The 23,765-nt window shown below is 44.4% G+C and overlaps 2 protein-coding genes across 3 annotated transcripts in view; one reads left to right on the plus strand and one right to left on the minus strand.

Annotated features, from left to right (window-relative positions):
* Positions 1-19,455, plus strand: part of c23h17orf75 (chromosome 23 C17orf75 homolog) — a 29,728-nt gene extending 10,273 nt beyond the window's left edge. Inside the window, exons 5-10 of the mRNA XM_059948231.1 lie at positions 1,933-1,990; positions 3,898-4,017; positions 7,992-8,056; positions 11,014-11,150; positions 14,874-14,977; positions 18,633-19,455. Coding sequence (XP_059804214.1) covers positions 1,933-1,990; positions 3,898-4,017; positions 7,992-8,056; positions 11,014-11,150; positions 14,874-14,977; positions 18,633-18,854 — 706 coding nt within the window. The 3' untranslated portion in view covers positions 18,855-19,455. The remainder of the gene's footprint in view (positions 1-1,932; positions 1,991-3,897; positions 4,018-7,991; positions 8,057-11,013; positions 11,151-14,873; positions 14,978-18,632) is intronic.
* rhbdl3 (rhomboid, veinlet-like 3 (Drosophila)) overlaps positions 18,824-23,765 on the minus strand; it is a 28,445-nt gene continuing 23,503 nt past the window's right edge. For both annotated transcript variants that reach the window (XM_059948232.1, XM_059948233.1), the window contains one exon: positions 18,824-23,452. In XM_059948232.1, the coding sequence (XP_059804215.1) occupies positions 23,181-23,452 (272 nt within the window). In that variant the 3' untranslated portion in view covers positions 18,824-23,180. The remainder of the gene's footprint in view (positions 23,453-23,765) is intronic.

Raw genomic sequence — 23,765 nt, forward strand, 5'->3', positions numbered from 1 at the left:
TAATATTCATGGGATCACTATCCTTTAAGAAATCTGATGGCGGAAAGAAAGAAGCTGTTCCTGAATTGTTGAATGTGTGTCTTCAAGCTCCTGTACCTCCTCCCTGATGATAGCAGAGAGAAGGGGTGATGCTGCAGGAATATGCTGCACAATGCCAGTGAATAGGCAGAGCTAACCACTCAGCCTTTCTACAGAGGTGAAAGGAAAACGGAGAAAAGGTGGGGTCGGTTTCATTTTTATAAAGAAGGTCTGCAGTTGCTGGAAATTCAATATAATACACACAAAATGCTGGAGGAGCTCAGCAAGTCAGGCAGCACCTATGAAAAAGAAAATATGTCGACATTTTGGGGTGAGGCCCTACTTTAAGAAGGGGGAAGATGCCAGAATAAAAAAAGAGAATGTTGGGGGGGTGGGGGGAAGGAAAGCTGGAAGGTAATAAGTGAAACCAGGTGGGTGGGAAAGGTAAAGGGCTGGAGAGGAAGGAATCTTATAGGAGAGGAGAGTAGATCATAGGAGAAAGGGAAGGAGGAGGAGACCCAGAGGGAGGTGATAGGCAGGTGAGAAGAGGGAAGAAGTCAGTGGAGAATAGAAGAAGAGGGGAGGGGGAGGGAAACATTTTTTTCACTGAAAGGATAAATCAATATTCATGCCATTAAGATGGAGCTACCCAGACGGATTATAAGGTGTTGCTCCTCCCACCCTGAGGGTAGCCTCATCTTAGCACAAGAGGAGGCCGTGGACTGACATGTCAGAAAGGGAATGGGAATTAAAATGTTTGGCCATTGGGATCTTCCTCTTTTGGCATATGGAGCACAGATGCTTGATGAAGCGATCTCCTGATTTACGACCAATTTAGAGGAGGCTGTATCAGGAACACTGGACACAATAGATGATGCCAGTAGATGAGCAGGTGAAGTGTTATCTCACCTGGAAGGACTGTTTGGGGCACTGAAAGGAGGCAGGGGAGGAGGTGCCGCATTTTGGCCACTTGCAGAGATAAGTGCCAGGAGGGAGATTAGTGGGGAGAACGAATGGAATGGACATTTTTGTAGCACCTTTTACATCTCTTTCAGGAAGTCACAAAACAGCCCACCGCCCATGCTGACCATCATGCATTCATTTACACTGATCTCATTTTATACTCCCCACATCCCCATCAACTCCCACACAACCCCAGATTTTACTGGTCACTTGCTCACAAGCGGCAACTTAAAGCAGTCAGTGGCCACTCGGTTAGATACCTCCTGCACTTAATGAGGTGGCCACAAAATATATGTTCATGGTCTTCTGCATTGCAGCCCATCCACTCCGAGGTTAGAATCTAATGGCACAGAATGCATCCACTCCACACTGACCGCAAAGTGTATCTACAAGTCCCGTCTACCATCACTTGGAACATAACTTTCCATGGTTTTCCGATTCAAGTACATTCTAGATTCCAACCACTTTCACACTGAAATAACCCCTCCTTTAATCATCTCTAAACCCCTTACCCTAAACCTACGTGAATGGTGGGCAAGTTCATGGTCCCCTCTACTGCCAGACTTAGAATGGAGGAGTATTGTCTCATATTCTGTCTGAGTAGCCTCCAACCTGAAGTCATGAACATCAATTTCTCCCTCCACCCCACTTCTCTCTTTTCCCATTTTTAATTCTGGTTTCCTTCCCACCCCTCGTCACTGTCCGTGTCCTTCCTCTGTTTTCCCCTCCTACTCTTTCTTCCATGGTCCACTGTCCTCTCCACTGGATTCCTTGTTCTTCAGCCTCCTGAACTTACAGGGTGTTTTTGGAAGAACGTACTCTGCCCTTGGATCTGTGCCTTATCCGCAAGGGGACTGGGAGGGAGGCAAAATGGATGTCAGATTCTATACCAATGGAAATTGCAGTTATCTTATTGTGCTGCCAGCATTTATTTACTTAACAAGACTATACGTTCAGAATCGAGTTGGATAAATACGCACAAGGGTTGCAGTCTTACTTGTATGCTGAGGTAAGGGATTTTTCAGTTTACATTGAAAGCCCAAGCAGTCCTTGTCGGTAATTATTTGCCATACTTGCTCTGCTATCTCCTTCAAAGTCCATCCACCAATGTTAAATATTGACATGCCCCTTATCTGGAATGTACAATCTTTCAACCCTGAAGTACTCCTGACCTTGTCCTGGCTGTCCTATAGTTAATCTTGTGTTAAGCTCTCTCAGTCATAGAAACAATTTGGTCCCATTGGCTGTATCCTATCTCTAAGTAATTTTAAACGCTTCCATCAAAATGCTCTTGCTGTCCTGTTGTTCTAATGGGAATGTTCCCATTTCTCCAGCTTTTGCTGATTTCTACTCCTTTGTATAGGGTAACTATCCTGGTAAACCTGCCGTGTGACCTTTTGCAACTTGACCCATCCAAAGTGTGGATGGTGGTCTCACTGGGGTTTTAAGGACCGTTGTTGCATCCACTTAGTTTTAACATCTCATACAGTAGGAACCCTAAACCTGCCACCCACTGTTGCTCCCAAAAGATCTGGGAAATGTTCTTAAAGATAAGATTTAAACATTAGCTTTATTTATTACATGTACATCGAAACACTAAAACATGCGCAAAATCATTTGTTTCATCAACGACCAACACACTCCGAGGATGTTCTGGCACCGGCATAGTGTGCCCATACTTGCTAACCCTAACGTGCAACTCTTTGAAATGTGGGAGGAAACCCATGTGGTCACAGGGCAAATGTACAGACTCCTTACAGACCGGTGGAATTGAACCCCAAACACTGGCTCTATAAAAAGCATTACACTAGCCACTATGCTACTGTTCCACCCCTATGCTACCGCACCGCCCGTGCTGTTTCTCTTTATCACTTCGGAATTGAACTTCAGAGAGCGCATGAAATTTCACCACTGCTTTTTTAAAGGGTGAGGAAAATTAATATGAGCTGCTATTTGTGTAATTAAAGTGTTTTGATGTTGTTTTGTTGCCATGTTTCCACCCTTTTACAATCTCTTCATAGCCTCATTCCTCCTTCCAGGTTTTCCCTCTTCACATCCCAAATTCCATTGCTTTACCTTTGGCAATTCTTTCCCTAAACCTCTCCGTCTCCCCATTGCCCTTTACCCTTAAAATATTTCTTAAAACCTATTGGATCCTATATAGATGAAGAATTTTTAAAAGATTAGCTTTGCTTGTCACATGTACATCAAAACATACAGTGAAATGTGTCATTTGCATCACGAACCAACATAGTATGAGGATTGTGCTGAGGGCAGCCCAGCAGAGCATGTCTGCAACTCACTAACCCTAACCGGTACGTCTTTGGACCGTAGGAAGAAACCGGAGCACCCGGAGGAAACCCGTGCGATCACGGGGAGAGCGTACAAACTCCTTACAAACAACAGAGAGAATTGAGCCCTGATTGCTAGTGCCTATGATACTGTGCCCTGATCCTGGTTGGTATTATCTACATTCAGAGTGTATAATGAAGCCCCATCCTTTAGGGTTTGCTCATCCACATCAACATCATCGTATGACGTTGCCGACCATGGTCTTTCCATGACCATTATTGATTGTGGCAAGTTTTTCTACAGAAGTGGTTTGCCATTGCCTTCTTTACAAGATGGGTGACCCCAGCCATTATCAATACTCTTCAGAGACTGTCTGCCTGGCATCGGTGGACTTGTGATCTGCACCGGCTGCTCATACGACCATCCACCACCTCCTCCTGTGGCTTCACACGATCCCGATCGGGGGGACAAGCAGGTGCTACACCTTGCCCAAGGGTGACCTACAGGCTAGTGGAGGGAACAAACACCTCACACCTTTATTGGTAGAGACAGAGCTCACCCTAAGGTTTACTGCTGATCAGATTAAACCTGCCCGGAGTCACTCCTTGCCCTTCTGTTCCTCAGGCTGACGCAGTGGAGCTGAACATCCGACCGTACCTGAGCAGCTGGTACAGCAATGCTGTGCTCTACATTCAGAGGGTGGTGCAGCTCTTCCAGAACCGGCTTGCAATTCTGCTCTGGGCTGTGAGTACTCATCTAGAAAACTCAGGTGGTGGTGTTAACGATGTGCGTAAGGTCATAAGAATCAGGCCATTTGGCCCATTGATCCTGCTCTGTCATTCCATCACAGCTGATTTATTTTCACTTTCAACCCTATTCTCCTGCCTTCTCCCTATAACCTTAAACGTCCTTACTAATCAAGAACCTATTACCATCTGCTTTAAATATACTTAATGTTTTGGCCTCCACAACCCTCTGTGACAATGAATTCCACAGATATATCACCCTCTGGCTAAAGAAATTCATCCTTATTTCTGTTTTATTTTGAAGTTGCACCTTCTAGTCCTAGTCTCCTCCACTATAGGAAACATCTTCACATCAACTCTATCTAGGCTTTTTAATAATAGATATGTTTCAATGATACCCCCCCCCCCTCAAATGCTCCCCATACATTAACCCTTTCATTCCCAGGATAATTCTCGTGGACATCTGGATCTTTTCCAATGCCATCCCAAAACTACTCTCAATACTTCATGCAGTCTGACTAATGTCTTATCCCAAAACTACTCACAATACGCCAAGTGCAGTCTGACCAGTGTCTTATAAAGCAACAGCATTATAATTGTTCTTGCATTATACACCTGAAGGCAGAATACGGGGTTAATGGCAGGATTCTTTTCAGTGCAGATGAACAGAAGGATCTTGAGATCCAAGCCCATAGATCCTTCGAAGCTGCAGGGTGAGTTGATAGGGTGGTTAAGAAGGTGAATAGTGTGTTGGCCTTCATGGATGGGGGATTGAGTTGATCAAGAGCAATGAAGTAATGTTACAACTTACTAAACCCCTGGTTAGACCACGCTTGGAATATTGTGTTTAATTCTGGGTGTCACATTACAGGAAGGGTATGGAAGCTTTAGAGAGGGTGCAGAAGAGATTTAGCAGGATGCTGCCTGGATTAGAGAGCATGTCTTATGAAGATAGGTTGAGCGAGTGAGGGCTTTTTTCTTTGGAGCAATGGAGGTTGAGAGGTGACTTGATGGAGGTGTACAAGATGATAGGCAACAATATAGTGGACAGCCAGAAACTTTTTCCCAGGGAGAAAATGGCTAATACAAGGGAGTGCAATTCTAAAGTGATTAGAGGAAAGTACAGGGTAGTTTTTTTACACAGCAGGTGGTGGGAACATGCTGCCAGGGGTGGTGGAAGAGGCAGATAAATTAGGAACATTTAAGAGACTCTTAGATAAGCACATGGATGATAGAAAAATGGAGGGCTGTGTGGGAGGGAAGGGTTAGATTGATCTTCTGCTGCTGTCTGCTACAGGACTGGTATTTAGGGCAGCAATGAAGGTCCTCCATCTCCGGCAGTGTTCAGGGCTTCCTTCATCGTGCAGTAGCTTCCTCTTGGTTTTCACTACTGTCAGCCATGCAAGTCCTAGGTGGAGACTGGGGAATACCGTCACACTCAGAAGTAGAAGGAGAAACATTACTGGTTCCGTAACAATTTTCAGCACACCATTGTGGGCTAAAGGGCCCATACTGTTCTGTGCTCTATTAAAAACGATGAGAGGTGTGCTTTTCCTTTCCCTGTCTTCATCCTCACTTGAGACTTGTTAATGTGGTCTTTGTAGCTCTTGACGTTTCACTGAGATCAGTGACTGATCCAAGCACATTCTGCCGAGGGGTTGTCTGGATTGTGATGGGAATCCTACCCTTATCCCTTGGGCATCTTCACTGCAGTTCCAACTAACTCAACCTGGATCATAACTGCACAGGAATATAATAAATTAGAGCAGGAAAAGTGTGTGGTGTGGAACCTGCCAGGGCTGCTCCATATCCAATAACTTTGGGGCTGATCTAATCTTGGCCTTGTTTCTACTTTGCTTGTTCCCCATAACCTTTGATTCTCCAATCAACCAAAAATCTGTCCCAACCATTAATAGATACATTGTCTCAGCCTTCTTCCAGCTCTTTCAGAGGTGAATTGGTTTATTGTCACATGCACTGAGGTGCATTGAAAATCTTTGTTTTATATGCCATCCATGGAGATTATTGTATCACATCAGTATGTTGACATTGTACAAGATAAAGCAATAACAGAATGCAGAATAAAGTTTTACAGTTACAGAGAAAGTGCAGTGCTGGTAGACAATAAGATGCAAGGTTATACTAAGACCATAAAACATAGGAACAGAATTAGGCCATTTGACCCATCGAGACTGCTCCACCATTCCATAATGCTGATTCATTATCTCTCTTAACCCCATTCTCCTGCTTTCTCCCTGTAATCTTTGACACCCAGAATAATCAAGAACCTATTAACCTCCACTTTAAATATACCCAATGACTTGGCCTCCACAGCTATCTGTGGCAATGAATTCCACAGATTCACCACCTTCTGGCTAAACAAAAATCCCTGCTCATCTCCGTTCTAGATGGATGCCCCTCTATTCTGAGTCTGTAACTAGACTCCCCCACTATAGCAAATATCCTCTGCGCATCAACTCTATCCAGGCCTTTTAATATCTCATAGTTTTCAGTGAAATCTCCCCACCCCCCTCATTCTTCTGAACTCCTCCAAGTACAGGCCCAGAGCCGTCAAACACTCCACGTCCTCGTACATTAACCCTTTCATTTCTGGAATCATTCTCACGAACCTCCTCTGGACTCTCTTCAGTGACAGCCCAAAACTGCTCACAATACTCCAAGTGCAGTCTGACCAATGCCTTATAGAGCCTGCTCTTTCATGTATGTCGTAGCTCTTATGATCATGTAGATTGTGAGGTGGAGAGTGCATGGTATTGTCCACTGGGCCTGTTCATAACCGTGGGAGAGAAGTTGTCCTTGAGACTAGTGGTTTGTGCTTTTAGGCTTTTGTTTCTCTCTGCCCACTTGGGAACCTCTACACAACACGAGTGCTGCGACAAGAAAGTAGCGTCCATCATCAAGGACCTGTTGGATCTCTGTTTACTTTCTGACCCTTGGGGTTCTTCCAGGAATGACGGGCAGTCTCAATTCTAAGATTTCAGTTTATTTCAAAGTACAAACGAACACACAAATACTACTCAAACTGAATAAAGAGCTGAGAAACAATGCTGAGAAGTGAATGGATGTGAAGACAAAAGGAATAAAGATAGCGTCTCTGAAAAATCCATCACTTTTATAGCTAAGATAAGAAATTCCTTAGATAGGAATAAAATAGTTTAGGCTACATAATTAAAACAATTAGCTCACATGGGTAATATGCTAATACTTAGCCAATGAAAAATGAGAAACTGTTTAGCTGCTATACCGCTTTCTGCCAGTGAATGGGGATGAACCACCACGTACTGCAAAAAATACTTGAGTTTGTTAAAAAGTACAAATCTTATAAAAGTATTATTCAAAAAAACATCCAGGTTGTGCTGTCTACACGTTACTGCTGTCGGAAGGTACAGAAGCCTTAGGTTCCGTACCACCAGGCTCCTGAATCACTGTGGATTACTTCACTCACTACTGCTCCAACCCGCAGACTCACTTTCAAATCCTCTTTATAACTTATATTCTCAGGATTATTTGTGATTTGCACAGTTTGTCTTCTTTTGCACATTGGTTGTCTGTCAGTTTTTGTTTATACATGCTGTTTCTGTATGTTTTCTTGGGTGCCTTTATTTTCCTGTAAATGCCTGCAAGAAAATGAAACTGAAATTAGTTTATACTTTGAAATGGAAAACCCACAGATCTGACCTGGTCTCTCACCTCACCGAGCGACCACAACGTATGGCTCCACTGGACACCAACCTGAAACATGATCGCGGCTGGTTTTCTTCCCTTCCAATGCCTCACACAAGGGCATAACGGCAGGAATGCTGTCCCCCATGGCTGGAACGGACCCATCGTCTTGACACAGTTAGGAATGAAACCTTCCTCTTCTTGGTGATTTTAATTAGCACCGTTCAGAATAACAGTGAAGAAGCCCATATCACTTTGCTCTCTAATATCCAGTCGTTATTTGTTTAGGCTTTGAGTAATACTCCAGTTGAAGTGAAAAGTACTGACAATGACATAAAACTGGCTGCTGAGAGGTAAGTCCTTCTCAGAATTGTGATTTGAGTTTTGTACCTGTTAACTAGCTCTGTTATGCCTGGTATTCAATGTGTTCCTTTAACAGGATGTCAGATGATTTTTAACTTCTGCTACAGCTGTATTTTTGTGCTCTGTCTCTGCACTAACACCTCTCCACCCCCACAACCAGCTGTGCGATGCTACGGTAGGTGAATTGCTCATTGTAAATTGTCCTAAGATAAGGTTAGGGTTAAACCAAGGTTGTTGGTGCTTGCTGGGTGGGGCGCTTGAAGGGCCACAAGAGCCTATTCTGATATGTACCTCTAAATAAATAAACTTCTTGTTCAAGTAGAAGTTTCCAATTTCTTGTCACCGACCTGAAGGAAAGATATTGAAAAAGAGGGTAGAGAAAATTTGCCAGGACCTGAGTTATAGGGAAAGGTTGAATAGGTTAGGATGTTATTCCCTGCAGTGTAGGAAACTGAAGGGAGATTTGACAGAGATATACATTATTATGAAGGGTATAGGTAGGCTAAATACAAGCAGGCTTTTTCCGCTGAGGTTGGGTGAGACTAGAACTGGAGGTCATGGGTTAAGGGTGAAAGGTGAAATATTTAAGGGGTCCAATCACAAACAAAAGAATATCTGCAGACGCTGGAAATCCCAGCAACGCACACAAAATGCTGGAGGAACTCAGCAAACCAGGCAGCATCTATGGAAAAGGGTAAACAGTCGATGTTTCGGGCCGAGACCTTTTATCAGGACTGGGTAACCTGATGTGGGAACTTCTTCACTTGGAGGGTGGTGCAAGTGTGGAACGAGCTGCCAGCAGAAGTGGTGCTTAAGGGTTCGATTGCAACATTTAAGAGAAGTTTGGATAAGTACATGGATGGGAGGGGTATGGAGGCCTGAGGTCCAGGTGTGGGTTGATGGGACTAGGCAGAATAACAGTTTGGCATGGACTAGGTGGGTCAAAGGGTGTTTCTGTGTTGTAATGCTCTGAATATTTCACAGGAATGGAATTGGACAAAACTGAGCCAAAGACGTTGGTAGATGATTAGTCCGAGAGGACATTAGGAAGGAGAGGCTGGCCTTGGAATTGGAAGGCTGATTGGAAATTTGAGGTGTATTACATTCAGTGGCTCGAACAAATCCATCCTTTTCTGCCTGATTCCGTTACCAGGGATTAGAGATGATTAATTGAAGCATTAGAGGAATTTTCAGGAAAGCATAATACCAGAGATCCAGAGTGTGCTGCACTTAAAAGGATTTGGAAATGTGTGGTGTATCTCGCAGGGCCACAGACCAAGAGTTGAAACGTGGAGTAAGATTATAGACCGTAAGATGTTCTTATTACCCCCATCTGGCCCACCGAGACTGCTCCGCCATTCAATAGTGAGATCTAGTGACAAGGCTTCCACCCTCCTCTGTGTTAACAAATTCCATGGATTCAGTACTCTCTGGCTGAAGAAATTTTTCCTCATCTCATTTCTAAAGGGTCATCCCTACTTATGGAGGCATCCTGTCCATGTCCACTCTGTCCAGGCCTTTCAGTGTCTGGAGGGTTTAGGGTGAAAGGTGAAATGTTTAAGGGGAACCTGAGGGGGAACTTCACTCAGAGGGTGGTGCAAGTGTGGATGAGCTTCCAGCAGAAGTGATGGATGTGGGAAGGGGTGAACCCTCACCTTCCTGAAGTCCATAAATCCAGACCCAGAAATATAAAACGCTCCTCAAACGTTAAGCCTTTCATTCCCAACATCATTTTTGTGAACCTCCTCTGGACCCTCTCCAATGCCAGCACATCCTTCCTTGGGGTAGCATGGTAGCCTAGTGGTTAGCACAGTGCTTTACAGTACCAACGACCTGGGTTCAATTCCCGTAAGTTCCTGTATGGAGTTTGTATGTTCTCCCTGGTGTGGGTTTCCTCCCACAGTCCAAAGACTGGTAGGTTAATTAGTCATTGTAAATTGTCCTGTGATTAGGCTAGGGTTAAACGGGGTTACTGGGCGGCATGGTTTGAAAGGTCTATTCCGCACTGTATGTCAACAGATACGTAAGTAAATAAATATGGGCCCAAAACTGCTCACAATACTCCAACTGTAGTCTGGCCAATGTCTAATAAAGCCTCAGTTTTTATACTGTAGTCCTCTCAAAATAAATACCAACAAAACATTTGCCTTCCTTATTGCTGAATAACCTGCAAGTAACCTTAGGGAATCCTGCACAAAGACTCCCAAGTCCCTTTGTACCTCAAATTTCTGAATTCTTTCCCCATTTAGAGAACAGATTACAGCTTTACTCTGTTTACCAAAATGCATTAGCCCACACTTTCCTACGCTGTTTTCCACTAGCCGCTTCTTTGCCCATTCTCCTAACGTGTCCAAGTGAGATCATAAGACATAGGGGCAGAATTAGGCCATTTAGCCCATCAAGTCTGCTTCACAATTCAGTCATGACTGACTTATTATCCCTTTCAACCCTGTTCTCCAGCCTTCTCCCTGTAACCTTTAATGCCTTTGCTAATCAAGAACCTATCAACTTCCGCTTTAAACATACCCAATGATTTGGCTTCCGCAGCTGTCTGTAGCACAGATTTCCACAAATTCCACAGATTCCACAGATTCACCACCCTCTGGCTAAAGAAATACCTCCTCATCTCTGTTCTAAAGGGATGTCCTACTGAGGCTGTGGCCCTTGATCTTGACTCTCCCACTATTGGAAGCATCCTCTCAACATCCACTCTACCTTTCAATAGGTTTCAATGAGATTCCCTCTCATTCTTCTAAACTCCAGTGAGTACAGACCCAGAGTCATCGAGCACTGCTCCCCTTTATGCTGCTCGTGCGGAGAAAGGTTTGAGGAGTGAGTAACCTTACTCCATCACATTAGATCATTTATCCGACCATTGGTAATTAAAAGGAGTTGCAGAAAGCTGAGCGTGTGTGAGCAGTAACCGCGAGTGTTGTTTTGTTGTCAGGTTTCTCTGTGCTGCCAGCCTTCAGGGCTTGTTGCAAGAGGACACCTTGGCCTCCCTGTGTAAGGCGGCGGCGGAGGAGCGGCAGAAAGCCATTGTTGTCGACTGCAGTGGACTGACTCCTTCTTTCGAAAATGCAGGTAGGAGCCCGTCAAAGCCACTCGTCACTCCGGGCAAACCCCCTTTGCGTGGGAATCCTGTGCTCACCTTACGCCATTGTGCAGCAATTGCTGGTCAGATGCTGGCGTTGTAATGAAACAGCAAGTACTACTGAGAGGTGGATAGGGCAATGGCCTTACAGCACCAGTTATTCCTGCAGTTGTCTGAGAGGAGCTTGTACATTCTCCCCGTGACGCATGGGTTTCCTCTATGTGCTCTGGTTTCCTCAGGTTAGGGTTTGTGAGTGCTGGGTGTATGATGTTGGTGTCAGAAGTGTGGTGACACTTCTAGGCTGCTCCAAGTACAATCCTCACTGATTTGATTGGACACAAATGACACACTTCACTGTATGTTTTGATGTACATGTAACAAGCAAAGCTCATCTTTTCTCCTACATAGAACATTACATCACATTACAGGCCCTTTGGCCCATGATGATGTGCTGACATTTTAACCGTCTCTAAGATCAATCTAACCCTCCCCTCTTACTTAGCCCTCCATTTTCTTTTCATCCATGTGCCTATCTAAGACTTTCCTAAATGCCCTGACTGTAATCTGCCTGTACCACCACTCCCGGCAGGGTGTTCCACACATCCACACTCTCTGTGTAAAGACTTACCTTTGATACCCCTCCCTCTACTTTCCTTTAATCACTTTAAAGTTATGCCCTCTTGCATTCGCCATTTCTGTCCTGAGAAAAAGTCTGGTTGCCCACTCTCTTCAACGTGTACCCCTCTTTAAAAGTTAAGACCATAATATATAGGAGCAGAAGTAGGCCATTTGGCCCATTGAGTGTGTTCAACCATTCAGTCATGGGCTGATCCAATTTTTCCAGTCATCCCCACTCCCCTGCTTTCACCCCATACCCTTTGATGCCCTGGCTAATCAAGAACCTGTCTATCTCTGCCTTAAATGCACCCAGTTACTTGGCCTCCACAGCTGCTTGTGGCAACAAATTCCACAGATTTACTCGCCTCTGACTAAAGTAATTTCTCCACATCTCTGTTCTAGATGGACATCCTTCAATCCTGAAGTAACCCTCTTGTCCTAGACTCCCCTACCACGGGAAATAACTTTACCATATCTAATCTGTTCAGGCCTTTTAACATCCGGAATGTTCCTATGAGATCCTCTGTCATTCTCCTGAACTCCAGGGAATACAGTCAAGTGCTGCCAGATGTTCCTCATACAGTAACTCTTTCATTCCTGGAAACATCCTCGTGAATCTTCTCTGAACCCTCTCCAATGTCAGTATATCCTTTCTAAAATAAGGAGCCCAAAACTGCATGCAATACTCCAAGTGTGGTCTCATGAGTGCCTTATAGAGCCTCAACATCACATCCCTGCTCTTATATTCTATACCTTTAGAAATGAATGCCAACATTGCATTCGCTTTCTTCACCACCGACTCAGCCTGGAGGTTAACCTTTAGGGTGTCCTGCACAAGGACTCCCAAGTCCCTTTGCATCTCTGTATTTTGAATTCTCTCCCCATCTAAATAATAGTCTGGCCATTTATTTCTTCCACCAAAGTGTATGACCATACACTTTCCAACATTGTATTTCATTTGCCACTTCTTTGCCCATTCCTCTAAACTATCTAAGTCTCTTTGCAGGCTCTCTGTTTCCTCAGTACTACCCGCTCCTCCACCTATCTTTATATCATCGGCAAACTTAGCCACAAATCCATTAATCCCATAGTCCAAATCATTGACATACATCGTAAAAAGCAGTGGTTCCAACACTGACCCCTGTGGAACTCCACTGGTAACCAGCAGCCAGCCAGAATAGGATCCCTTTATTCCCACTCTCTGCTTTCTGCCAATCAGCCAATGCTCCACCCATGCTAGTAACTTCCCTGTAATACCAGGGGCTCTTATCTTGCTAAGCAGCCTCATGTGCAGCACCTTGTCAAAGGCCTTCTGAAAATCCAAGTACACCACATCTGCTGCATCTCCTTTCTCTACTCTGCTTGTAATTTCATCAAAAAATTGCACTAGGTTGGTCAGGCAGGATTTTCCTTTCAGGAAACCATGCTGGCTTTGGCCTATTTTGTCATGTGCCTCCAGGTATTCCATAAACTCATCCCTAGCAATCGATTCCAACAACTTCCCAACCACTGATATTGGGCTAACAGGTCTATAGTTTCCTTTCTGCTGCCTCCAACCCTTCTTAAATAGTGGAGTAACATTTGCAATTTTCTAGTCATCTAGTACAATGCCACAATCTATCGATTCTTGAAAAACCATTGTTAATGTCTCTGCAATTTCTCCAGCTACTTCCTTCAGAACCTGAGGATGTATTCCATCAGGTCCAGGTGATTTATCCACCCTCAGACCATTAAGCTTCCTGAGCACCTTCTCAGTTGTAATTTTCACTGTCCCTTTCCAGTCAACCTTGGCCAGTTCCCCTCTCATGCCATTGTAATTTCCTTTATTCCACTGAAATACTGAGACATTGGAATTTAGTTTCTCCTTCTCAAATCTCAAAGTGAACTCAATCATATTGTGATCACTGTTCTCCAAGGGTTCTTTAACCTTAAGTTCTCTTATCACCTCCAGATCATTGCACAACACCCACTCCAGCACAGCCAATCCCCTCGTGGGCTCAACAACAAGCTGTTCTAAAAAGCCATCTCTTGGACATTCTACAAGTTCTCTCTCTTGAGGTTCAGTACTGGCCTGGTTTTCCCAATCCACTTTCATGTTAAAATCCCCAATGATTATCATGACATTGCCTTTCTGACACACCTTTTCTATCGTAATTTGTAATTCACATCCTGCCTACTATCTCCTGTTGTAATTTGTAATTCACATCCCAACTACTGTTTGGAGGTCTGTTAACAACTGCCATTAGGGTCCTTTTACCCTTGCCATTTCTTAATTCAACCCGTAGAGACTCTACACCTATCCTGTGTCATCTCTTTCCAATGATTTAATATTATTTCTTATACACAAGGCCACACTGCCCTCTCTGCCTACTAACCAATCTTTTTGATACACCATATGTCTTTGGACATTCAACTCCCAATGGCTGGCATCCTTTAGTCAAGTTTCAGAGATGGCCACAATGTCATATTTGCCCATCTGTAGCTGAATTTCAAGATCATCCATTTTATTTCTTATGTTGTGTGCATTCAAATACAACACTCTCAGTCCAGTATTTGTTGCTTTCTGTTTTAACTGCACCACACCTCTCTTGCCCTGTAACTCATCCCACTGGCTGTGATTATGCCTCATCTCCTGCCTGTCCTTTCTATCATCTCTGTTGCACACTATCTTTGATTTATTTCTGTTTTCCTCTTCCTCAGTCCTATCACTCGGGTTCCCATCCCCCTGCCAAATTAGTTTAAACCCTCCCTAACAGCTCTATTAAACCTGCCTGCTAGGATATTGGACCCGTTTGGGTTCAGGTGTAACCCATCCTTTTTGTACAGGTCATACCTCCCCAGAAGAGATACCTGAAGCCCTGCCCCGTACACCAGTCTCTCAGCCAAGCATTAATATGTTGTTGTCTATCCACTCTATGTGTGCCTGTTATCATCTTGTACACTTCTAACAAGTCACCGCTCAACATATCCTCATAGGACATATTTGACTTTACTCAAGTCAGTAGTGGTCAGAGAACCAGCTGCTTTGTAAAATGTTTTTGCCGTTCTGCAGTGGGTGTTCCCTGTTCTCATCGGCTTATTCGTTTCTCTCGCAGTGAGCAACAAATTCTGTGAAGACTGGATCCCTTCTTTTTTAAATGGCTCTGAGAGTGGAAACCCATTCCACCTCCGGCAGATCCTGGAAAATTTTAAATTAAAGGTAAGTTACTTTTCTTTTCAGGTGTTCCTGTGATGCAGGGTCTGGTTCTGGTTCTGGGTTCACAGAGGTAGAGATCTCTGCTGCACAGAAATGCACCTTTGGCCCATCTAGTCCATGCTAAACTACGACTGTGCCTACTCCCATCGACCTGCATCTGGATCATCACCCTTCGTACCCTTCCCATCCATGTATGAATTCAAACTTCTCTTAAATTATGCCATTGAGCCTGGATTCTTGGGGAGTTTGCACATTATAAACAAAAGAGATTCTGCAGATGCAGATGATGTTGGCGCAGTGGTGTAGTAATTCACACAATACTTTACAGTACCAGCGACCCAGGTTCAATTCCCACCGCTGCCTGTAAGTAGTTTATATATTCTCCCCATGACCATGTGGGTTTCCCCTGGGTGTTCCAGTTTCCTCCCACGGTCCAAAGACTGTTGGTAGGTTAATTGGTCATTGTAAGTTGTGATTAGGCTAGGATTAAATTAGGGCATTGTTGAGTGGCATGGCTCAAAAGGCCAGAAGGGACACACACACACACACACACACACACACACACACACACACACACACACACACACACACACACAGACACACACACACACGCACGCGCGCGCATACAATACTGGTGGAACTCAACAGGTCAGGAAGCATCTATGGATTGGTAGAAACAGTCAATGTTTCAAGCTGAGACCCTTCATCAGGGTGCTTCCTTTCCTGAATGTGCTGGTTCTTGTGTCCATTGAGGACATAACTGAGTTTTAATTGTGTTTTGGGGATTTTTAAGGATGATTTTGGGGGCAAAGAGGGGAGTTAGGGGTCAAGTTATGGTTTTAGGGACAGGGATTTGGGGGAATTTGAGGACATGCCAGAGTCTTAAATCTTAGGAATGTGTAGTGATGCTTGTGAGCTGTCCTCAGCATGCCTATAGGTGTGTCAGTTGTTAATGCAAACAACGCATTTCACTGTACGTTTTGATGGACGTATGATAAAGAATTGTGAATCTTGAATCTTGCGTTCTGGAGCACCATCTAGTCTATGTCCAATCCTAACTTCAGAACAGGTGGGTAAATTATTGTCACAAGTACCAAGACACAGTGAAAAAATTTGTCTTGCATGCAGTCCATACAGATCAATTCATTACCCAGTGCATTGAGGTGGTTGGCATTCGTCTGTCTCGAAGGACGATGGGTGATCATTGTCATCACAAGCCTGGGCAGAAGGTATGGACATCCTGAGATGCCCAGCTGTCAAAATCCCCCTCTCGGCCTCACAGGTGTAGTCCAAAGGAAAGCTTACGAAGCAGGAGCTGCCGAAGGGATATTCAACGACGTCCAGCTGTCTTAGGGGCTGCACTCCGGATTTGCTTTCTGGGTCTACTCCCGTAGCCTTCACCTCTCCCGAGGCTGTCCACAAGGCAGTGGGGTCATTTACCTGTTACTAGGGATCTGGTTCACGAGTACCAGGGCATGACCACACACTGGTGGGACTGCGTGCTACATGTGCAGGGGCCAGACCTCCCCGTTGAGGTAGTACAAGTTAAAACAGTAACAACACCGAATAAAGTGTTAGAGTTACAGAGAAAGTGCAGTGCAGGCAAACAGTGAGGTGTAAGGCCATAATGAGGTAGACTGAGGTCAAGACTCTCTTATCATACTAGAGGGATGTTCAATATTGTCATATCAACGGGGTAGAAGCTGCCTTAAGCCTGCCGGTACGTGCTATCAGCTTTTGTATTTTCTGCCCGATGAGAGTTGGGAGAAAAGAGGATGTCTGGAGTGAGTGAGCTTTTTGATTATGATGCCTGTCAACCCTCAGATAGAGTAGGTGTGGAGAGGATGTTTCCTATAGTCAGAGAATCGAGAATCAAAGTTCCATTTATTATCGGGGTACATACATGTCATCACATACAACCCCTGAGATTCTTTCTTGTCGGGCACACTCAGCAAATCGTTAAAACAGTAACTGTAAACAGGATCAATGGTCAACAAACTGTGTGATTGCAGATATAAATAAATAGCAATAAATAAGGAGCATGAAATAACAAGATAACAGAATCCTTAAAGTGAGATCATCGATTGTGGGAACACCAGAAATAGAATGAATGTAATTATCCCCTTTATGTTCAGGAGCCTAATGGTTGATGGGTAGTAACTGTTCTTGAACCTGATGGTGTGAGTCCTGAGGCTCTTGTACCTTCTACCTGATGGCAGCAGTGAGAAAAGAGCATGGCCTTGGGTGGTGGGGATCTCTGATCATGGATGTAGCTTTTCTATGACAACATTTCATGTAGATGTGCTCAATGGTTGGGAAAGTTTTACTCATGATGTACTGGGCTGAATCCACCACCTTTTCCACTCAAGGCGTTGGTGTTCCCGCGCCAAGCCATTATATAGCCGGTCAGCACACTTTCCACCAGACATCAATAGAAGTTTGCCAAGGGTTTTGAGGACACGCTCAACCTCCGTAGACTCCTGAGGAAGATAGAGGAACTGTTGTATTTTCTTCGCAATAATATTTATATCATGGGCCCAGGATAGGTTCTCTGAGATAGTGACACCCAGGTATTTGAAGTTAGAGACTCTTTCTGCCTTTGATCTTATGATAATTATTGGCTGATGGTCCTTTGATTTCCCTCTCCCGAAGTCTACAATCACTTCCTTGGTCTTATTGACATTGAGTGAGAGGTTGTTGTTATTACACCACTCAGCCAAGTTTTCAATCTCCTTCCTGTTTGCTGATTCATCACCACCTTTGATACAGCCCACACTAGTGGTGTCATCTGCAAAGTTGTCTAAGGTGTTGGAGCTGTACTTAACCAAACAGTCAAAGGTGCAAAATGAGTAGAGCAGGGAGCTAAGTACCCGTCCCTGTGGTGCTCCTGTGCTGATGGAGATTGTGGAGATGTTTTTGCCAACCCGAACTGACTGGGGTCTGCAAGTGAGGAAATCCGGGATCCAATTGCATGAGGGGGTATTGAAGCCCAGGTCTTGGAGTTCACTGATTAGTTTTGAGGGGGATGATGGTATTAAATGCTGAGCTGTAATCGATAAAGAGCATCAGGTGTGTGCAGTCTTTGCTGTCCAGATGTTCCAGGGCTGTGTGAAGAGCCAATGAGATGGCACCTGTTGTGGACCTGTTCCAGTAGGCAAATTGGAGCAGATCCAAGTCGCCACTCAGACAGGAGCTGATGAACTTCAACACCAGCCTCTTAAAACACTCCATCATTATGGATGTAGGTGCCACTGGGTGCAGCCTGAGTGCGCAGCCTCAGGTAGAACAGAGATGAGGAGAAATTTCAATCTGTGGAATTCTTTGCCACAGGTGACTGTGGAGGCCAAGTCATTGGGTATACTTAAAGTGAAGGTTGAGAGGTAATAGATCAGCTATAATAGAATTGCAGAGCAGACTCAATGGACTTGAATGGCCTAATGGGCTTATCGTGACAACCTCCACTAGCTAGCTGTGTTCCTTGACTTTCAGTAACCAACTCCGCACAGCCAGAAACCAAAACCTTGAACCACCTGGTCTCAAATGCCCAATATCAGACCCGCCAGTATCTCAGCAATGTGGCAACTGGCTCGCGGTGTGAGCCCTGCGTTACCGTTTTCTTTCAGTCTGTTAACTCTCACTCCTCCTTGCTCTCGCTCAGGCCATCCAGGACATGAACAGTCTGAAGCGGTACATTCAGCAGGCGGAAATGAGCAACTACGCCCTGTTCAAGTGCTTTGTCTTTCTGAAGAACTGCGGCAACGGGGACGTCCTGCTGCATAACGTGAAAGTGGAGCATGTCAACATGCCCGAGGCTTGCAGCGTGGTGAAGGTGCTTGAGGAATTCATGTACGAGGAAGGTGTGATTACCCCCACTAACTAACAACAGATTGTGTCAGACGTACTTTAACAAAGACTTCTCTCTCTACAGTATATGTTGTGCTACTTGAGGAGGAACCTCACTGTCACCGATATTGTATTTGTTTGGCAATGCAGAGCTTCAGATATTTATTCCTATCAGAAGAGGTATGGGGGGGAGGGGGAAGAGAGAGAAAGAGAGGAACAGTTTTTTTTAAAAAGGGGATTTATGAAAAACTGATCACTGGAAAATATAACATGGTGAACTGTAGTTATTTTCCTTGTCTGTCATTAATAGAGTTGTTACTCTGATTGTTTAGAAACATGTAGAGTGCAATTTTACCAAAGTTTATCAACCAAAACACTACTTGAAGATTTGGAGACACATCCACATTATGAAACATGCCCACACTAGAGTGTGTGTTATTAATTAATTGTAAATAGTTGCTGTGTGTTCTAGGAATCTGTCTGGTTAAAAATGAAAATGTACCCTGGTTTGTTCAGAATCCAAATAGAAATTCAATATTGGATGATTTTTGGTTGTCAATCTGTCTGCTGCTGTCAGTTTTATATTTTATTAAGGGATGTATATCTCTGAATTAATTAAAGTAGATGCTTAAGTAGTATGTGAGCTTTTACTGGTTTTTAAAGATTAGCTTTATTTATCGCATGTGCTTCAAAACATACCGTGGTGGGGCGTGTTGTCAGTGCCAATGAGCAGCACAGTGCTTGTCTCGTGATACAGCACAGAGTCCGGTCTTGCAGTCCTTCGAGCCACACTGCCTCTGCAAACCCCAATTAACATTAATCTAATCGCAGGACAGTTTACAATGTTCAATTAATCTGTCCGGTACGTCTTAGAACTGTGGGAGGAAACCCACGCGATCATGGGGAGAATGTACAAACACAACAGCAGGAATTGAACCTCAGTCTTCCAGTCACTGGTGCTGAAAGCGTTTTTGCTAACTGCTGTGCTACCATGCTGCCCCAGGTAGGTCAGGTACTGCAGAGCACAGACTGATGCTGAATATGATCCTGCAAAGGTTCAGGACAGGAGAATGGTAGAAACGATCCTGGGTATTCTGTCCTACCGACCCTCCCCAAACATCCCACCTCCATCCCACAAGTTACTTTCTGGAGATGAGTGATTACTGATTTAAAATAAAATGAACACACTCCAAAAATTTGTTGAGATAGAAAAATCCTTTAATAGGATTGCATTCCTGGAATGCTGGCTGCCAGTATTGCACATACAATCAGTGGTCACATAACTAGATTCGCCTGTATGCCAGCTCATTAATGCAAATATCTAATCAGCCCATCATGTGACAGCAACTCAGTGTATAAAAGCGTGCAGAAATGGTCAAGAGGTTCAGTTATTGTTCAGACCTAATATCAGAATGGGGGAGAAATGTGATCCAAATGACTTTGACTGTAGAATGATTATTGGTGCCAGATGGGGTGGTCTGAGTATCTCTGAAACTGCTGATTTTCACACACAACCCAGTCTCTGGAGTTTACAGAAAACGGTGTGAAAAACAATAAAAACATAGTGAATGGCAGTTCTGTACATGAAAACACCTTGTGAATGAGAGAGGTCAGAGGAGAATGGCTAGGCAGGTTCAAGCTGACAGAAAGGTGACAGTAACTCAACTAACCACACGATATAACAGCAGTGTGCAGAAGAGCATCTGTGAGTGCACAACACTTTGAACCTTGAAGTAGATGGACTACAGCAGCAGAAGACCATGAACCTACGCTCAATGGCTGTGTTATTAAGTATAGGAGGTACCTGATAAAGGTGCCACTGAGTATATATTTACAACACAATCTGTCCACTGTCTCACATTTTATGTATAAAATTGCTGTCATCGTTTGTTCTGTTCTGAGTTGTGATACAGTTTTGTTTAGTGAAGGAAGATCTAAATGCTGCTTGGTGTGAGATGGCACAGTGGTTAGCACAACGCTTTACAGTATCAGTGACCTGGGTTCAATTACCACTGCTGTCTGTAAGGAGTTTGCATGCTCTCCCTGTAACCATGTGAGTTTCCTCCGGGTGCTTTGGTTCCCTCCCACAGTCCAGACGTATGGATGAGGTTAATTGGTCATTGGTCATTATCCCACGATTAGGCCAGGATTAAGTAGGTGGGTTGCTGAGTGGTGAGGATAGAAGGGCCTATTCTGCACTATATCTCAATAATGCCTTAAGATATAGGAGCAGAATTAAGCCATTTGCCCATTGAGTCTGCTCCACCATTTCATCATGGCTGATCCATTTTCCCTCAGCCCCAATCTCCTAGCTTCTCCCTGCATAAATAAATACAAGAGACAAAATACACCCCCAACAGACTCTGCTCATAGATTTGTGGGGCTTGGATCATCCTTCAAGTGGGAGGGTAGGTTTAGACTGATCTTAGAGTAGGTTAAACAGACATCACAACATCGATGGGCTAAAGGGCCTGTATTGTGCTGGACTGTTCTGCTTTTTGACTAAATTGATATTGACAGAGCAGATTTTTAGAAATTCCTTTAAACTATTTTTAAAAAATTTTCTGCATTTTAACTGTAGATTTGTTCAGTGAGGTTTTCTGTTTATTGTGGTGTATTGTCCATAAGATCATTGTCCAGACCGGTCAAATTATCTACAGACCATCATCGCAAACCTTATTTACAGAGTTTGGACAGTTATGTACAGTTGGTAAAACCTTATCTATAGAAGTTAATTGGCACTCGGAGTTTGTAGTATTAAACAGGTGTTACAAAAAAGGACAAACATGAGAGAAAATGTACCATATGTTTGCTCACTGTAATAGTCGGGATGTAGTGCAGCTTGTTAACTGGTGTTGAGAATCTCCAGGAGGACCACAACCTTATCATGGTTTTGGAGACCTGCGTGCCTCATTGACCTGGAATGTGTTGGCTGCTGGTAGGATCACCCAGGCCAAACAGGTCAAAGGGTCGAGGCCAGCAAAGAATTGTCCACTGGTCCTTCTACATCTGAATGCAATGGTTTTCCTGAGTCTCCACCCGGAACTTGCATGAATGACAGGAGTGAAAGCTGAGAGGAAGCTACTGATACAATGAAGGAAGTCCGGTACGCCCAGAGATGGAGCAGCTTCCTTGCTGCCCTGAACACCAGCAGTCTAACAGACAGTAGGTAGCTGATGAGAACTCCACCTGCAGATTTCTAAATGGCCCATAAACACTACCTCATTATTGCTGTCTTGTATTAGTTATTTAACTTACTGTAAGTTTTATATCTGATTCTGTACTGTTGCTGCAAAACAACAGATTTCACGACACGTCAGTGATAATAAATCTGATTCTGATTCCCAGTGTAACACAGCCCCACTGAGTGGTGCCTCAGGAAGGCAGCATCCATCATAAGGAAACCCTCATCACCCAGGACATGCCCTCTTCTCATTGCCACCATCAAGGAGGTGCTACAGGAGCTTGAAGACCCACACTGAATCTTTTAGGAACAGCTTCTTCCCCTCCACCATCATGTTTCTGAGCAGTCCATGAAATATTCCTAAAAGGCTGAGTATGGGCCTTCAGGCTTCTGTATCTCCTCCCTGATGGTGGTAATGAGAAGAGTGGAGCAGACTCAATGGACCAAATGGCCTAATTCTGCTCCTGTGCCGAGGCATGGCCTTAGTGATGGAAGATGTCCTCAATAGTGGGTTTGCCTGTGCCATTGATGGAGCTGGCTGAGTTTACAGCCCTCTGCAACTTATTCCGATCTTGTGCAGTGGCTCCTCTATACCAGACAGCGATACAACCAGCTAGAACGCTCTCCACTATAGAAATTTGCTAGACTGGTGACAGTCCAAATCTCCTCAAGCTCCTAATGAAATATAGCTGCTATCATGCATTCTTCATAATTGTATCAACATGTTGAGCCCTGGATAGATCTTCACTCAGCAACATGAAGCTGCTCTGCTTTTCCACTGCAGATCTTGTTGTTACGAGCTTTAGCAAGGCACCATTCAATCAAATCCCAATGTCCATTTATCCATCTGTTTCAATCAGTTAAAAGTGATGTCCAAAGACATCAGCTTTGCAGAGCCTGTGATTGGGGTTCAGTTCCTGCTGCTGTTTGGAAGGAGTTTATATTTTTTCCCTGTGACCATGTGAGTTTCCTGGTGCTCCAGGGATTTCCTCCCTCATTCCAAAGGCGTACGCGTTAGGGCAAGTAAGTTGCGGGCTGCCCCTAGCACATCTTTGGACTGTGTTGGTTGTTTGCGCAAAATGACACATTTCTTTGTATGTTTTGATGTGCATGTGACGAATAAAGCTAAACTTTAAAGTCCGGGTTGTGATATCATGCTGGCTTGACCAGTCCTGAGTATTAAGCTGGGGGAAGCATTCCGATTTCTAGGAGACTGTAGGCGAAGATGTTCCAGAGGATGGCAAAGAGCACAAAGACGAGATAGGCGAGGACAAAGATCCACCAGATGGACTGTTCGTGGAGTTTCTGCTCGTAATTCCTGAGGATCACCACTCCCAGCGTGATCCCCACCAGCACTCCGCCGAGGTGAGACACAAAGCTGGGATGGGCACAGGACGGGTGGGCGGGTGGGTGGAATCGCAACCAGACAGCACGGCCAAACTCCAGACTCACTGAAAGGGAAAAGGAAACTTGTATTTCCCCAGTGCCAACCGCAAACTGGAGGCTCCAGCAGGACTGTTAACAGACAGAGAGGAAGTTCTAGCAAAGCTTGCAAAGTGACCCGAGTCAATAGGGAAAGGTTCAACAGAACAGGACTTCAGCACCAGGACCATAAGACATAAGAGGAGAATTAGGCTATTAGTCCATCCAGTGTAGGTGAATGAGGGGAGATTTGATAGAGATATACGAAATTATGAGGGGTATAGTCAGGGTAAATGCTAGCAGGCTTTTTCCAGTAGGTTGGTTGAGACTAGATCTGGAGGT

This window comes from Hypanus sabinus, chromosome 23 (genome assembly GCF_030144855.1).
Source record: "Hypanus sabinus isolate sHypSab1 chromosome 23, sHypSab1.hap1, whole genome shotgun sequence".
NCBI classification, from domain to species: Eukaryota; Metazoa; Chordata; class Chondrichthyes; order Myliobatiformes; family Dasyatidae; genus Hypanus; species Hypanus sabinus.